Source organism: Vespa velutina, chromosome 5 (genome assembly GCF_912470025.1).
Source record: "Vespa velutina chromosome 5, iVesVel2.1, whole genome shotgun sequence".
In the NCBI taxonomy this organism is placed as follows: Eukaryota; Metazoa; Arthropoda; class Insecta; order Hymenoptera; family Vespidae; genus Vespa; species Vespa velutina.
Window position 1 is genome coordinate 242,919 of NC_062192.1, and position 17,360 is coordinate 260,278.

Here is a 17,360-nt window from a genome sequence, read left to right on the forward strand (position 1 = left end):
TCGAAGCGAAACATTATCCCGGATGAGCTCGAAAGAAAGCGCGTCTTCTCAATCTGTACAAACTGTTTCTTCCGTTCCAACAAACTTTTCTTCCTCTTGATCTCGCCTTCGTCCTTCCGATTTTCAAAGAAATTTCCGGACAGAAACGAATGGAAGAAACAAGTCCGTGAGTAGAAATCCGAGATAAACGATGATCGGAAAAGGCCCGGAAAGATTTCTCCTAAGATACGCTCGTTCTTTTTGTTTTTTCTTTCCTTCCCTCTCCCCCCCCCCCTCCGCGTGAATTTTTGTCTGGAAAACTCTCGAAAACTTTTCTAGCTCGATCGTTCGTGTCCTGTCTTCGCCACCTTTTTCGTCCATTACCCACGATCCTAACAAGTGTTACATCGTTCGTGACGATCGACGAATCGAACGATAAAGGAGAAGAAAGAAAGTAGGTTCGATCGTCGTTGTCTCATAGAAACATTCATCGAAATGAAAAAGAAAAGATAGATAGATCGACTGGCCGAACGTTTCCTTGGCTTGGTAAAATAAAACTCTGCTGCGAGAGAGCTATGCTTCGAAGCTCGCTAGAGTTCACCAACCTTCGGGCAATATCTTTCATCTCGACTAGCTCTCCTATCGACTATTCGTCTCCTTCTATTCAGCTGCTCTGCCGTCGGTGATTGCGATCCCTCGATGATCGGCTTTCTTTTCCTTGCCCTTCTCCTTGCCCTTATCGTCCTCCTCTCTTATTCGTCAAACTCGTCCGTCGTGCACGCAACTCGTTATTATCGTTATTTAAAATCGAGAACATCCCGTGAAACTTTGTTATCGCAAATATCTACGTACTTAGGAATATGAATCGAATCAAATCAAATTCACGATTACAGTTGCGAACTTTGGAACAATGATCAAGAGTTTAGAATCGCGTATCCAAAGTTTCCGAGTAGCTCTCGATAAGAGCACCTTTATCCGTAAGAGAGAAAATTTAATAATATATATTGTAATATTAAAACCATATAGATCGGGTTAAAGAAACAAATGGAATAAAGGAAAAATTTCCTTTCCTGGGCGAAATCCAAGATAAAAATGTAAGAAAATATGAGAAAAAGAAAAAGGAGAGAGAGAGAGAGAGAGAGAGAGAGAGAGAGAGAGAGAGAGAGAGAGAGAGTCCGTAAGTAGATGCCTTCGCATCTCGACCTTTTCTCCTAATTCCATTTTACGTGCCGTTGCCCGACGATTCTGCCGGCAACGCCGGTCCCAAGATTCGAGACACGCTGCCCCTGAAAACGAATGAGTAGCGAGGAAAAGGAAAGAGTACTTGAAGTAAAGAGAAAAGAAACGTCTTGTGGCTTAACCGAACTTTAATTAAAATTCGAGGCGATCTTGTAAGAGATCGTAAAACGGCAACGAGAAGAAAGACAAGGGGGAAAAAGGTTTTCGGAACAAACGGACAAAGAATCGAGCCCTTTTAACGATCTTCATCTGAATTAGCCCTCTCTTAACTTTTTTCTTTTGCAACATTTTCTCTCTCTCTCTCTCTCTCTCTTTCTCTGCAGTTTCTTTGTCGGCCGCCCTCTGTCGTACCCGCGTCGGATCATGCATCTTAAGGATAATACTTGGGGGGGCGGGAAAAAAAGGAAATTCTCCCCCTACTCTCAATGGATGAAAATGTTAAGAGTTAATGACATTACCGTCTAAGATATTATCTTTATTTTGTAAAATTATTTCCAACGCTCCTTGTCGTCCACGGTTTTGCTCGCATCTTTTTTATATCGTTGCCCGACTCGCTTTGAATATCGCAATGACGACGGCAGCGACGAGTGTAATTAAAATGCTGCCATGAGAGACCTTATTAAGGCGCGTATTAAAAGACACGGCAAACGTTTCGTTTCTCCCTCTTTTTCGCATTTAATCGAGCGATCATACTCGTGAGTTGACTCGCGAGTAGCTAACTCGCTATCCTCCACCGAATTCGTTTGAATGGTGTGATGAAATCAACGAATTTTTACGGTCCTCGATAGTCGGACAAAGTTTGGTTTTATCGCAAAAAATTGTATGAAACTAAATCGATCGGCAAGAACGTCATTTTCCCATCCCTTCCTTCCGTCCCTCGTCTCCCTCCCTCCCTCCCTCTCTCTCTCTCTCTCTCTCTCTCTCTCTCTCTCTCTCGGGTAGACCTTTTCTACCCTCGACCAGAACTTCCGTACGTTGGAAAATCATGGCTCGAATAAAAGTTGTTCTTAACAAAGGGACGCTGACGTAGCCGTTATCGAAGGTGCACGGCCGAACAGTCAGCTAACTCTCGATCCTCCTCTCCTCGTTGAACCGTTCGAAGCTTTAGCTAGCTAGTCGTGACCGATCTCCCTCGCTCGTTATCTAAACCTTCGCTCGCAAATTTCGTTTGCTCCGATCGCGCATCTATGATTAGCTACTGTAATGAATTAGTCGAGGAGATTCGTCGAGTAAGACGAATCGAGATGAAAACGCTCGATCGACGTTATCCTATAGAGATATAGGAATACTTGTGAGAAGAATTTATATCTTTCGGCATTCGCACGCGAGAACGTTATCAAATCTCCAAATGGCTCATTCGCTGTAGCATAGAAAAGAAAATTCGATTATTTTTGGCGTATCGATAGCCAACGGCGTGTTTTACCTATCCTCTGAGATCCTCCACGTAGGAGGGCGTTTTTCTTTTTGCTTTTTCTTTACTTTCGAGCGGTAGATTTAAAACAAAGAATAATTAAATAAGAATCTGCGACACGGTCGAGGAAGAAAGAAAGAAAGAAAGAAAAACGAAAAGGGAACAAAAGAAAAAAGAACGTGCGATCGATCTTTATCCATCCTATGGCTCCTAGTATCGAGGTCGTCGGATGGATTCGCTGTAATAAATTTAGTCCAGCCTCTCCTCTATACGGTTCGGTTCTCCTGGAGACTCGTTCACGCTCGAACTAGTCGGAACAGTCGATACGTCGGGCAACGGTATGCCCGTCGTTCTCAGGCATCCCTGCCATGCCAACGCACGTTCGAAGCTAACCTAGAAAAGGGATCGTTCGGTCGACTACCGACGTCCTCGGTCAACGAGCGGCTCTCTCGATTAGATCGCAGGCCACCCCTAATACCACCCTACTTCAACGTTTACCGTCCGATAACGCTATCTTCGCCGATCCTGCGTGCGTTGGATTTACGAGCACGTTCCCCCGATATTACGTTACCTGCACGAATCGTAGGGGCTGCTAGCTCGTTTATTAGACTCCTGGGTGCAATCCTCCTTGAATAAGCGCTTGAATAAGCGCCGACCTGTGACACAGGATTCCGAAACTTTTCATCAGCCCCGAGGAGCTAAAGAAGCTCCTAATTGTTATTCTCCTTTCTTATTTTCTTTTTTTTTTTTTTTTTTTTTTTTTCCTTTCCGTGCGTATATATAGTGCGTATATATACGAGTCGAAACTCTCGACTTTTAATTCCATTATTTCGATCGATTAATTATTCGAGAATAAAAGTGAATGCTCCTGATCGACGAACGAGGTAGACAATAATATTTAACGAGCGTGACGATCGGTAAACTTTGTTGAGCTTACGCACAGACGACAACCTATAAAGAACTACGATGATGCGGGACTCTGCCCCAGAGAGAGAGAGAGAGAGAAGGTGTGCTCTCGATTGGCGAATCGCACGTAGACGATATTTATTGGAAGAGTAAACAGAGAGACGCAACGCCGACGGGAATCGTGTATACATCGATACTCGTCGAATACCGAAATACTCGAACGATTTCTTTTCGTAAAATATATCCATATATCGTGTTTACTTGGTGACTTAAAAAAATGAAGTAACAACGAGATGAACGATTCTTAGAACAAATTCCAAGCTGGTAGATGCAAGTCTTTGAAATGCGCCACTTATGCGTTTGACGTTTCTTCGTTCGTCGATCGATAACGCTTACAAAGGGGTCCGCTCCGACGAAAGGGCCGTTTCGAGAAATTCAGAAGGAGAAGGTATGCGTCCGGAGAACGACGAACGATACTCGTTTCAAAGCGAGAGCGTTTGTGGAAGTTACAAAAGCACGTTTTTCGCGCAAACGACCGATCGATCCTTTGTAGTGGCTCGTTTCTCGTAAACGGATATATAGGTATGCGTACGAGACGCGATAGCGTTACACGTATAAACGTATTTTTCCTCCCCTTTCAAAGGGAGACAAGGAGAGAGAGAGAGAGAGAGAGAGAGGGGGGGGGAGGGAGAAAGAGGGGAATAATATGATACCGTAGCAATATCGATGATTTCGAATCGATGATCTTGCGGATGATCTTGATCGGTTTCTCGATCGGCGAAAGGTCCGAAGCGAGGCGTCCGAACCGCCGACCAAAGCTCTACCACCGAAACAGTGGTTGATTCTCGAACAGACCGCAGGACCTACCGCATATCCCAACGAAACATCCTTTATCGATCGTAGGAGCACGCCTACGATATTTAAACAAACGTATCCGATCGATCAAGGAGAGTGTGTCTTCTTTTGGGTGGATTAGGAAAATGACTTTAAAAAGAATGTAAAAAAGGAAGAGAGAGAGAGAGAGAGAGAGAGAGGCTTAGATAGGAATAAAAAGGAAGGAAGAGCAGAGTATGAGAGATATAGGTGTAGGAGACTAAACCGGTAACCGATAACGGCGCTCGGCTGAGTCTCGAGCAAACACCTCTACACTAGACGGCTTCTACTCCTCCGTGTTGTATCCCGGCGAGGTTGTTCCTCGCGTCGGAAAGGCGGTTGAACGCGTTCAACCTCATGACTTATGGATCCGAGCTTATACACTCGAGCGATCGACTCGCTTTACTACGTGCTCGCAAAGACACCTCTCCTACTATTTCTCCTACTATTCGCTCTACACGTCGACGTTGCCGTCCGTCCGCCGTCTGGTACCGTCTTTTCTACTAGCCCGTCCCCCAACCCCCTCCTAGCTAGCGTTACCTCGTCGAACGAACTAACGCTAGCTAAGCGCGACACCTATTTTGTTTGTCGACCTACATAAGTAAACAGCCCCTATTTGTCGACGCGACTATTGCTCCCTCCGACCGCAGCCAATTTGTTCCGCAGAAGAATGCTTTCTCCCTCTCTCAACGTTTCCCCGGTCGACAAACCGCTTCGTCGAGCAGCGAAAATTCCTACCTCGCGATCTTAAAATATCGTCTTAACACCATTTCGATCTCTTCGAGTCGAGTCGAATAAAAGCCTTAAAACGTTCGGAGCCCGATTTCTCTCGAACGAGCCCAAAAAATTCAAACCTTTTCTATTTTATAATTTTCCGCAAAATTTCCTTTAATAAGTTATCGCTCCGCGCGAAGCTCTTTTTCAAGGAAACTTCCATTAGATGCACGTAAAAATGATCGTAAACGAGGATAGTATTTACGATTACGAAACGATTCGCATTCGTTTCCGTCATTCGACAAATATCATGCGGCGTGCATTCCCAACGGCAATTCCCGACGGAACGAAATTGCGATAGGTAGTTTGTTTTTTCCTCTCTTTACGAATAAACGACATTGATACGCCTATCGGTCCGCTCGTTTCGCCGCGAGATTAAAAAGGTACTATCACGGTGGACCACCAACGTCTGGATTGCGTCCAGATTCATCGATCTGTTTTGTCCGGCGAATAATCGACGCATTGATTACACGGCCTAATGAAAATAATGGAAGATCGAACTAAAGAATTGCACCGATAGCCTTTGAAATCTCGAGAGGCAATCCGCCTTTCGCAAGATTCGTCTCTCGCGTCTGCTTTTTATCTATTTGCTTTTCCCGTCTTTGTCCTTTGTCAATTTTTTTCTCTTCTTCTCTTTTTTTTTTCTTCTTTTTTTTTTCCATAGTACTTCTCTTTCTCTAGTACCTTTTTTACTTTTCTCATCCGTGCTCGTCTTACTTTCCCACTTACATACTTTCCAGCTTGGTCCACGTCAACCCTTCTTTTTCTCCATTTCTTTCCTTTCATCGGAGCGCTCTTCTCTCTCTCTCTCTCTCTCTCTCTCTCTCTTCGTAATAGAGCCAACGTTCTTCAAACCGCAAAGAAAACTTTTCTTCGAGCAACTATTTTCTTTATGCTCTTCCACCAACTTATCCATCTACCCGTATAGATACGCATCGTTGCTCTTATTCGCGAAAAACTATCTATAAGGTAAAACTCTGGCAGCGCAGTTTGAGAATGGACTTTAATAAACGTCTTCTGGACTGGTTCGGCCACCTCTATCGAACTCTAAAGAACTATAGTCGAGAGCCGTTCGATTTTCCAAAGGCTCGAAAGAGCTTTGTTAAAAATAACTCAAATACGTCCTTTACGTATCTTTTTCTTTCGCGCGAGTAAGCGCGATTGATTATCCGGCCGTTAGCGAATCCGTTCTATGTGAGATCGGTCTTTATCAACCGATCCTCTCGACGAAACGACGATTTTTTGCGTAAAAATTTGGATCGCTACTATAGACTTTTTTTTTTTTAAGCCCCCATTAACAAGCAAGCAAAACTAGTTTAGCGAGGGTAAGCGTATAGGATGTACTTAGGAAGAACTAGGAAAAAGAAACGCGATCGAAAAGTCTCGTTAATGGAAATATCCTATTGTTGCGCGTCCAACTTTGATCAAGGTAGAAAGCTTATCGTAATTGAAGCGTCGATTATCGTACGTTTCTAAATAAAATGATTCCGGATCGAAAATAATTAATAAAGAAAGTTGGTGCGTGCGCCAGCCACGGTGATTAGCTTTAACGCTGCGATAATAGTTGAAAACTGGGCCGAAAGAGGTTACGCTTAATCGCGTTAAAATCCCTTAAACACCGCCGGCCAGTTTCATTTCGCCCCGAACGAGAGGAAGAAGCAGAAGAAGAAGAAGCAGAAGAAGAAGAAGAAGAAGAAGAAGAAAGGGCTTGAGGAGACATTGAATCGTTTTTTTCCCTCGAAAATAAATACTCGAAAGGATTCGAAGCGCTCGAAAATCTCAAAAATCTTGTTAACTCGCGTGTAAAGGTACCGACCCTTTCGACCGTCGACGACATTGTAAATGTCGTCGAGAGGGAGAAGTAGACGGTCTCAAGTACTCGTAGTACAGAATAATGCGGCGCTAATTACCCTCTCCGATTTCTCCCTATTCCAATTCTATTTGTTTTTAACCAATCGTAACAAACGCCTGGAGCGTTACATTTTTCGTTAATATTTCCGAATAATAGCTCGCGAATAATCGTGAGGAACGAAAGGGAAATTTGTATTCGTCGTAACCATTGTTTGGGGATAGAAAAGAACGACGGGAAAAAAATGTAATGAATTGGAAGAGAACCATTATAAATAATAGAAAACTGATTCAAGTGATAATACCGTGGAAACTCGACGCAAAAAATGAACCCTATGAAGGTAGTTTTAACGAGGATTCATCGGCTTCGAAATTGTGATCGATGAACGAAAGGGGATTATTTCGTACTAATAGCAACCAGGATAATTATGATTTATCGCGAAAGATCGGTATTTAAGAGCGGTATTTGTAAGGGAAATTAGGGAATTCGGTTGAAAAGGTGAGGAAGAAGAAAAAGAGAAGGTGGAGCGAGAGAAGAAAGGACATTCGCGAATTCGTACACGGCCATTCTTTTTCCACTTAAATATCGCCGTCGTCCATTAAGGTCGACGAGACAAATATTTGCGTAGAGTACGACCGCGCCGACACTGGCGCCGGCCTCGCGAGTCGTGCCGAAACGCGCGACCCGCTACCAAGGAAACGTAATTAAAGTGTAGGACGAGCAACGGGACTACACTTTTATATCGCTCTCGCAAACGTAGAAAGAATTTTTCCACCTTTTTTCCGGACGCCTGCGCCACCTTCCCTCTCGTTTTTCTAGTTCCATTTCGCCGTACGACATGCGTAATGTTCGCGAATGAAGAAAAGAAAGAAAGAAAGAAAGAAAGAAAGAAAAGAAAAAAAAATAGTTAGTAGCATCGGTACTAAGAAAAAAGTAGTATGGTAGTATCGCGACGCGTTATCCTCTTGGTACAATTTCTTAATGGAACCGTCGACTCTATGAACGAAGACGCAAGGTAAAGAGATTGAAAGGTGCGCCTGACAGTCGGCTAACTCGCACGATACACCAAATCGTAAAGATTTCTTTAAAATCTCACATATCTGATTCTCTCTTTTATCCAAATAATAATTAAGGAATCCAGATCGATCGGAAAAAGGAAAGGATCGACTGAGAAATGTTTTCCACGAGGCTTTGGATAAACGAGGAAAGCTCCATTTTTCAGCTAGACAGATCCTTCGTACGGGAAGCTCCGCCGTGTACACCAGCTCGTCCACATTGTTCATCCCTTTGTGGAGAACGGCTCACGAGTTCGCTCTCGTTTTCAATTAATAACGCGCGACATAACTGCGAATCGACAGGCTAATAGAGCGAAAGCTCCGTTCGATGTTGCAGCTTACGCCTTGATTAATGACGTATGATAAATTGAAGACTGGTTTATGCGCTACGTAATTAGCGTCGGTTTGCGTCGGTCCGATCGAACAGGAAACGAAGAAAAATCGTTTCGATCGTTTTTAAATTCCAATGGGTAATACCGAATAGAGAAATCCAACGTTGGAATTCCCATAATCGCGCAATAATATATCGTTAAAGTTTCGTAACCGTGTGAACGGTGATTGGACGGTATGCTTGACTATTTTTAGTTAAGCTTCACGGAGCCGTGCGATATGGGAATAAACAAATGAACGCACTCACCCTTCATGCCGAGTACTTGCACCCTCTTCCGATCGAGGACACTCTTTGGCTCTTCCGCGTTATTTGCGCGCCACTCGATGCGCAAGCCTCGAAAGAGAGTTTCGCGAGGTTATCGACGCTTCTAATTTTATTGCCAGCATGAAAAAGCGAGGGCCGACGTGTGAGAGCGGCTCTTCGCTAGCCGGGAGCTTCAGGAGCGTCGTCCGAACACTGAAAAACGCCAGGAACCAGTGAGAAAGGATTACCGTTATGTCTACGGGATCAGAGATAATTTTCTCCTATCGATTTCTACGCAACTGAGCGTTCTGCGCTTCGCGATATGAAAAATGGAAAACTCATCAAAATTATTCTTTTATACCGTTTTATATCGTGCGCGAAGTGAAAAAGTTTAGTCGCCTCGTAAATTCGATTGGCGGTTCGTTCTTCGATTCTTATAGAGGGAGCGTCAAAGACCGTCCCTTCCAGGACATAGAAACGAACGAATATAAAGAGCAAGGACGTGACGAGGGAAGGAACTCCGAATCTCGGTGCTTAGAATGTAAAGCGACGCCGAAGGACCGATCTTTAAACGTACTTTAAACGTACGAGGCAAACTTTAAGGAGGAGCCAGAAAACATCTCGAATATCGATTCCTCGTCGATCGGCAAACGAAAATATTATCTTTTACGGTTACAACCGTGTTTTTCCGTTAAAGTGCGAAAGGCGCGATTCATCGAAATTCACTCGGAGCAAACGGAATTTTTCTCTTTCTTCTCGAGAATATCGCGATATTATATTTCGGACTGACAATGAACGCGTCGATAGAGAATAAAAGATAGAAATAATTTTCGTATTTTCCGAAAAAGATGTGTCCAAATGTGGGGAATGAAAAAAGGCAAAAAGAAAGAGAGAAAAAGAAAGAAAAAGAAGGAAAAAACGAAGGAGCTTCAAGTACCTGGAATACCGACAAATTTGCAGACGCAACCTTCCGCAATATCGTTATACCGAGGAAGAGACGGAGGAGCCGTGCTCCGACGAATCTCGGCACGAACTGACATTTCGTTATCGAAACCTCTTAACGAACGTCAAACTCTTTCTTTCCTCCCTCTTCCCCTTCCTCTGGTTTCTTCTTCTTTCCCTCCTATTCTTCTCTTTGAATTTTCCCTTTTCTTCGCACTTCTTTCCTCTTACCCCACGATCACTCAATTATCTTTGAGACTCGCTTATCTTGGAGTCCGCGAATACGATATAGGGGCATTCTTCTTTGGATTGCTCGTTATCCTTACCCGATGTCGCCTACCTAAAGACATCGTTCTACTTGGAGAAAGGGTCTCGAACGGAATGGATAAAAAGAGGGAAAGCTCGCGATAAAAAATGCGCGCCAACATGCGAAGAAGGATCGTTTTCGAAAGGGTCCAGGAGAAAATGGTATTTTTCCCTAGGGGAAATAGAGAAGAAGAGAAAAAGAAGAAAACATGGTCGTTCGTCCAAAAGTATATCGCTTCCCTAGGGGAAGAAAGTCTGTTATTTTTTTCCTAAGCCGTTCGAACGTCTTTCGAGTCGATCGATGAAGAGAACGCTCTCCATCTTGAGAAAATGTTTCCGAACGCGTGTCACGCGTACTTCAAACTTTCTTCTTTTCTTCTTTTAAGTTGAATTACGTTAAAAGAACTCGTGGCCAAACTCGTCGTCGACTTTGATCAAAGATCAATTCGCGGTTACTCTAGGAGAGAGACCAATATAGAAATTCTTGTAATAGTTTGAACGACGAAATAAAAAGTGACGCGAATGCGTTAGAACCGAGATGCGAGAAATGATCCGGCGCGGATGAAAAGAATCCTTGATTTCGCATAACGAAGGTCAGCAAAGAAAAGAGCACGCTTGACCTGGTTACGGAATCGCGAACGAGCGACCCGGCGGTCCATCGAACGACAAATGCCAGGGATGCGGCCACCGATACACGCGTATACCTACGTTCCGATTAAATGCGAATCACTTGTCTACGGGTCGATTTCTAAATAAAAAAAGAGAAAAATTGAAAAAGAGAAGAATAGAAAAGAAAGAAACATATATTTTCTCAGGGGTTAAAGGAAACGTCGTATCGTCGATAAGAAACGCTCATATTTGAAAGTGACGATTCTCGTACCCAATTAAAGAAAAGAAAGATATGATTGCGCTCAAAAAGGAGGAAACGAATAAAAGTAAAGCAAAAAGTAAAGAGGAGAGAAAAAAAGAAGCGTGGCGGGAATTGATTTATAATAAAAATCGTTCGTTCGTTCGTTCGTTCGTTCGTTCGTTCGTTCGTTCGGTCGGTCGGTCGGTCGGTCGGTCGGTCGGTCGGTCGGTCGGTCGGTCGGTCGGTCGGTCGGTCGGTCGGTCGGTCGGTTCGCGCACGAAGGATTGACCCAGTTTTAAAGCGAGGACGAGGGATGGCCCGGAAAATAGCGCGGCGCCGTTAACGACGTTTCCACGTCGACGTCGCGGTTCGCACTGATAAACCCTCGGCACGCTATTCGGCAGCTCTCGCGTTTCCCCTGTCGTCTACGTCTCTCTCTCTTTCGTGCTTCTCCTCCGTTCGCAGAAATCCCCACCAGAGAGGTATCGGTCGAAGCATCGCGACTAGCACGCATCACCGACATACACCGACACGACGATGTTCCGTTCCTAGCTCCGTGTCCCCACAAGCTCGCAGTACCCTGCAGTCACGACGACCACCACCACCACCACCACTACCACCACTAGCAGCAGCAGCAGCAGCAGCAGCAGCAGCAGCAGCAGCAGCAGCAAGACCACCTCTACAAACACCAGCGGCAGCCCCCGAGCGCGTCCTTGGATTGCGTCCGCCCCTCCATATCGATCAGTGCGCGCAGACTACACCATCCGAGGACCCACCACCATTGCCACCGCCGCCGCCGCCGCCGCCGCCGCCGCCGCCGTGGCGCGCTCAACGAGAACGCACAATCGAATCCGTTGAGCGCGCGAGCCCAAAGACGTTACCTAGTCTTTTCCTCTATATCTTTCTTCCCGTTTGACGACAAACTCCACTAGGAACCAATATAGAAAAAATTATCGAAAACCCTGCCTTTCGTTACGAACGAAACGTAAATCACGCGCGTTTCTCCTTAATTGACTAATTGAGGACTCGATAACGATACGCGCATGCGCCGAGAACGATAAACACTTGGCTTTCTCGAAAGCCTTTATCATCGCTTAAATAAGCTGCGAAGGCGCAGCTGTCGGCGATAGGCACGTTTATTATACGATTAAAAGGAATAACGCGCTTCATTGTAGTAGAAGCTACCCGCGGAATTTGAAAATATCGTACAAAGTTATTGCTCCTCGACCCTTTTATAACAACCGACGTAAATATATATAGACTATCGACCATCGAAAGAGTAACGGCGAAGGAAAAGTTCCTCGGAAAGGATCTCCTCCCCCCCCCCTCTCTCTCTCTCTCTCTCGGGATTATTATTCCCGGAGGAGCGCGAGCGTGAGGCGCCGAGAAGAGAAAGAAACGAGGCAACCGTCGGGCCATTGTCCGTAGTCCCTCGCCCAGGATCGTTTCGACGCTCCAGAAATTCGACGGCCTGATTAGAGGCCGTGACAAAAATCGCTCGTGATTGCGAATCGATGTGCAAATCGATTTGCGAGTCGATTTGCGACCAGATTTGCGAGCGATAACGAAACGTGTACACTCCTTGAAAATTCCATTTGAGAAGATTTCAAAGGCGTGAGGAGAAATATTCGAGATCCGTCGAAGATCCGTAATGATCCGGTTCCCGTACACGTACGCTGTAATTCCACGAGATGTGACGAAGAAAAGCTACGCGAGCTCTCTTTCTACCTAATGAAAACGTTTGCCGTGGCGTTGAATATTCAGAACGTCTCTTTGGACGAAAACGTTCTCACCTATTCCGTCGCAAATTTAACTCGTTCGTCTTCCTTCGCACACTCCGCATCGCGGAATGAGATTCTCCGAGGTTTGCCTCCTCTTACCTAACTACCACGTACGTGTAGTCTAACTAGTTAAACCTGCGTCGCTTACCTGAAATCGCCTGTAAATTCGAACTCGACTTGTCATCGAGAGAACGATATCAGGAGCAAGCCATTAGCCGCATAGACGCGACGCCTTTGATCGCTCTATCGAACAAAAGGACTTTTCGTCCTTAACGAATTTTCCTCGTTAGGCGTAACAAGTAACGCGAAAAGTACACGTTATATTATCTTGCCCTCGAAAGGCTCTTCTCGACTTGTACAATATGCTAATATGATACCGAAAATAGAGAATAGAGGGAGGGAGGGAGGGAGAGAGAGAGAGAGGGAGGGAGTGGTACGACGAAACTCGTTAGAGTGCGAATATCCAGTATTATGACGTGGACAAGGAGGAGAGATATCGTATTCGGGAGAAAGAGGGAGGCTCGGTTTTGGGGGCGAAGCAGCCTCGGAGAAAGGGTCGAGATGAGAACGAAACCGGGTCTTGCGAGCGTCGTTCCGACCTACATACGATTCTCTGCCTCCCCGCCTCTCTCTCTCTCTCTCTCTCTCTCTCTCTCTCTCTCTCCTCTTCATTTCCAGTGCCGGACCAACGTCCAGAATTCGAACGCTCCAATAAGATCTTACGATCGAGCGAAAAGAAATTCTTAGATTTTCCTTTCTGCCTAGTCGATTGACGACTAGGATCTACGAAAGAGAAAGCTTCTCGATGAATTGTCTAGCGAAATGTTATTACGTGTCGAATGTGTGTAATTAATTAACATAACAGCTGTGCCGTTCGCATTGAGTTACGAGGAACATTCGAATTCGAGGGTGCTCGCCGTTCGCGACACGATGTTGCTCTTACGTCACGCCATTCGCCATCCTCCTCTGGCTTTCTTACGTCATTCAACGAACCAGACCGTATCTCGCGACTTTTCTCCTCAATGGAATCTTCGGGAAGAAAAATCATTTCTTTATAATTTCGCGACGATCGAAGAAATTCCATAGTTTCGTTAATAACTGGATGATCCAAAAATAGTAAAGACCAAATTCCTGTCGCACGGACGGACGGCGAGGATTCTTCTTTTTTCTTCTCGCTGTCTTCTCGCTATCCGGAATAACCGCGGTATTCGCGGTCCGGCTCGTAATTTCGAACGGCACTAGGCTTGCCCGTCGATATTGAGAAAACGTCAAATGGAACGAACGAACGAACGAACGAACGAACGAACGAACGTCGGTTATTAAATTTCAATGTTACAGCTCGGTGGCAAGACTTTCTAGGCGTTGACTCCAACGGTTAAGTTCTTTTTTCTCCTCTTTTCTATGGTCCTCTTTTCTACGGAACGTCATCGATATTTCGTTTTGCGAGTTCCTCCTCCTCCTTCGAACGAATCGAGAAAAAGAAAATAAAGAAATAAGTTTAATCGTTTTCATTAAATAAATATTTATGATTTTATTTTCCCTTAAGATCGAGGGCGATCTATAAATATTAGTCGTAAAAAAGAAGTTTCCACGAGGAAAAGGAGATACGTCTCTAATGAAGATATGCGCGCGTCAAATACCCGAAGGAAAAGTTTTCTATCGTAGTCGATCTTTGAAATAACGAATGGACATTGCTCTTCGGGAGTAAAGGGGTGAAAGTCGTTTGGCGAAAAGTACCGTAAACATCTTACTTCGCAAAACTTTACTCGTACTTTTTCTCGAAAAAAGCTATGAAAGATGCCTAGATAAGTCTAAAGTAGAATTTTGAAAGTACGGTCCCGTACGATTGCCAATTGAGAATCTTTATATGCGTCACGGGATATGAAATATATTTTCTACATCCGACATGCGAATATTCAATTCCTCTCGCTTCAACCCGAATAACGGACTATCTCCTTTTCCGTCCATTTCATCCATCGCGCAGTGTCGCCGTTGAACGTTTTTCAAAACGACGTTTCGCCCGTAAGAACAATTTTTTCAAAATGCATCCGATTAATTTTTCAATGAGATAAATTTTACATTTATTCTTAATGGTCGACTATACGGTTAATTTATCCACCGTTGATAAGTGAATCTATCCTTAATCATTTCTATGATACATAATATTGGAATAGCATTTTAAAGTTGCGTCGCAAGCCATTCGTTTGACTCGGAGATATAATAGTTTTATCGTTCTATCGAGTAATCAATTACTAAACAAGACGTATACTAAATTCCTACAAAGGTAAATTACTTTATCGTCCATAGGTAATCACTGCCTATTACCAAAAGCGATAAAAATCATATCTCGAGCGATAGCGAATCGCGTTTATAGATTTACGCTCGCGTATCGCGTTAAATATAGCGATATACTTTTATCTCGGAAACAGGTTCCGACTTTATCGACTGTCAATACGGTTGCTATTGAGGACAACAGATGGAGAGAGCGTAGATTTCCGATGGTAACTCTTCGACCAATCAATTCTGCGCTATATTTCTTTTTTCCCTTGCGTATCGCGTCTCGTACTTGGAAAATGAGAATCAGCCGGAAAAGGAAAATCTACGAAGGTCATCTATGAAAACGACAAAGCATATTTGATTTATGTACAGCTTATATAAAACATCATTGCGCAACGTAGTTGTATCTTACATTTCGTGTATCCAGCACCACCATAAATTTTCTACTACGTATACGACCTGATTTCATCTTATACGAATCACGTTTCGTAAGAATTTTATATTTCGATCAGCTTGCGTTAGGTGCAAATAAATTAGAAAATATCCGGAACAGGAAATATGACAATGGTGGAAAAAAAAAGAAAAGAAAAGAAAAAAACGAAAAAAAACAAAAAAAAAACGAAACGAAGAAGAAAAAGCTTTCAACTTTTGGTCCCGATTATAAGTGACTGCTATTAGAGATAATACAAATTGCCATAATTCGCACAAATATTGCACACCGTACGCTCGTCGCTTCGAAGTCCCGTCAAAGAGTAACATATATGTCGCAGAGGAACCTATATTAAAGACGTCGCTCTATTGATTCTTACTCGTTATGTACAGATATGTATCACTTTTGTAATATACTCGCGCGTGCAGGCGTCAACGATTAGCAAACTTCTCATCGCGATGGACTAGCGTAAAATAATTTCGTTTCTCGATCGCGAGAAACGCGCACGTCATTTGCCGCCTATTTTATGATTATGTACAACGTGTTATTTCTCGATTCATACGTTTTAAATACATCTTTCTCGCTTTCTTAACGTAAGATATGTAACTTTCTTACACACACACATACACACACACACATAGATATATATATATATATATATATATATTCGATAATTTTAACTCTCGCGAAAGAGATTAATTATCGTATTATACAATTTTACAATTTGCTATTCCAAACTTATCTTATGAAACGTCGATATCCTTAATATTTTTCTTAAAAAGAACAAACCAAGAATTCACTAAAGTTTACCATTAAATGCTTAAAGCGAGTCTAGAAAGAATTAAAGGACTAATTACATTCTTATCATAATTACTATTTGTGCAAAGGAGCTGACGAAACTGATGTACAAATTGTTCAAATCTTTCCAGAATTAAAGGCATCTTCCTTATCTATATGAAATATTACGAACGGCAAGAAATACAAGGAAGTAAGGGGACATCTTATCGCCTTAATTTCGTTATCGGCTCGCGTACCGATCGATGGAAAAAGATCCGAGCGATTCGAGATCGGATTTGATTCAGAAAATACGCATTCTCGTTAACGAATTTCCTTCCACGTTTCTTCTTTCGTTCATTAACGATTCTCGTCGTCCCTGATATCATCACCTGTGCGGACAATTCGGTAGATGTGGGAAGAGATGACAATGGATAGATTTGAATCTGAAATGGAAAGATAAAGAAAATCTTTTATTTGGCAAAAATAAAGGGCTCACAATTTTGTAGGATAACGTTGCTAGTGGAAGGAAATAACGGCATAAAAGTTTTAAATAGCGTAATTATTATAAAGTCAATTAAAAGTTGTAAAAGTAGCAGCGGCCTCATGCGCAATCTCATCTTTATGCCGTTACCTTTCCTTCTACCTCTTTCTCTCTCTCTCTCTCTCTCTCTCTCTCTTTCTTCGCATATTTCTACATTCACCGACGCACTCGGTCCTCCTCGCAAACGCGGACGCGCCAATTATACAAGTAATTGAAGCTTTTACGAGAGAAACTTACGGAACGAACCGAGAAACGTCGCTTCTCTCGCCTATTACACTCCGTCATCTTTATTCTCCTAGCATCGGAGTTTAGACAATTCTAATAGAAGAAGATTAATAACGAAAGACTTACCTTCTTGGATCCTCCTTCGTATCGAACCCATCGATTTTAAGAATATTCCATTCATCTCGTGCGCCTTTCGAATAACTGAAAGATACCTACGATAAAAAAAAAAAGTGACAATTTCTTAATTCACGTTAGAAACCGTAAATAAAAGAGTACGCGCGCGCAAACGTCGAATGAAAAATACATGAGCAAGGCATTCGGGAGGAATCAAATATTTGTGTCATCCAAGCGAATCGAGCGTAGAGCCGAGTGGCTTCCGTTTTCACGGTTAACCGAGCATGAAAAGCAGAAACGTAAATAGCAGGTAGTATGTAAATTTGTCGTTGTTGCGAGGTGCCTTGGGAGATTTAAATTTTGAACTCCAATTATGTATATATATATATATATATAT

The 17,360-nt window shown here is 43.4% G+C and overlaps 3 protein-coding genes across 16 annotated transcripts in view; 1 reads left to right on the top strand and 2 right to left on the bottom strand.

Moving 5' to 3' along the window:
• LOC124949329 overlaps nucleotides 1-11,527 on the bottom strand; it is a 54,017-nt gene extending 42,490 nt beyond the window's left edge. For 2 of the 14 annotated variants that reach the window (XM_047494235.1, XM_047494236.1), the window contains exons 1-2: nucleotides 9,658-11,524; nucleotides 8,724-8,933 (exon numbers count right to left, since the gene is read on the bottom strand). In XM_047494235.1, the coding sequence (XP_047350191.1) occupies nucleotides 8,724-8,730 (7 nt within the window). In that variant the 5' untranslated portion in view covers nucleotides 8,731-8,933; nucleotides 9,658-11,524. Of the gene's footprint in view, nucleotides 1-584; nucleotides 921-8,723; nucleotides 8,934-9,657 lie in introns of those variants that run through there. The other 12 variants (XM_047494229.1, XM_047494227.1, XM_047494226.1 and 9 more) reach the window with 12 other exon arrangements.
• LOC124949333 (BICD family-like cargo adapter 1) overlaps nucleotides 1-17,360 on the top strand; it is a 69,441-nt gene that overhangs the window by 43,426 nt on the left and 8,655 nt on the right. The window lies entirely within an intron of this gene.
• The window catches only part of LOC124949176 (fringe glycosyltransferase), a gene marked incomplete at its 5' end in the record, with an annotated part of 29,001 nt that continues 26,851 nt past the window's right edge, over nucleotides 15,211-17,360 (bottom strand). Inside the window, 2 exons of the mRNA XM_047493840.1 lie at nucleotides 15,211-16,526; nucleotides 16,976-17,061. Of these exons, the coding sequence (XP_047349796.1) occupies nucleotides 16,469-16,526; nucleotides 16,976-17,061 (144 nt within the window). The remainder of the gene's footprint in view (nucleotides 16,527-16,975; nucleotides 17,062-17,360) is intronic.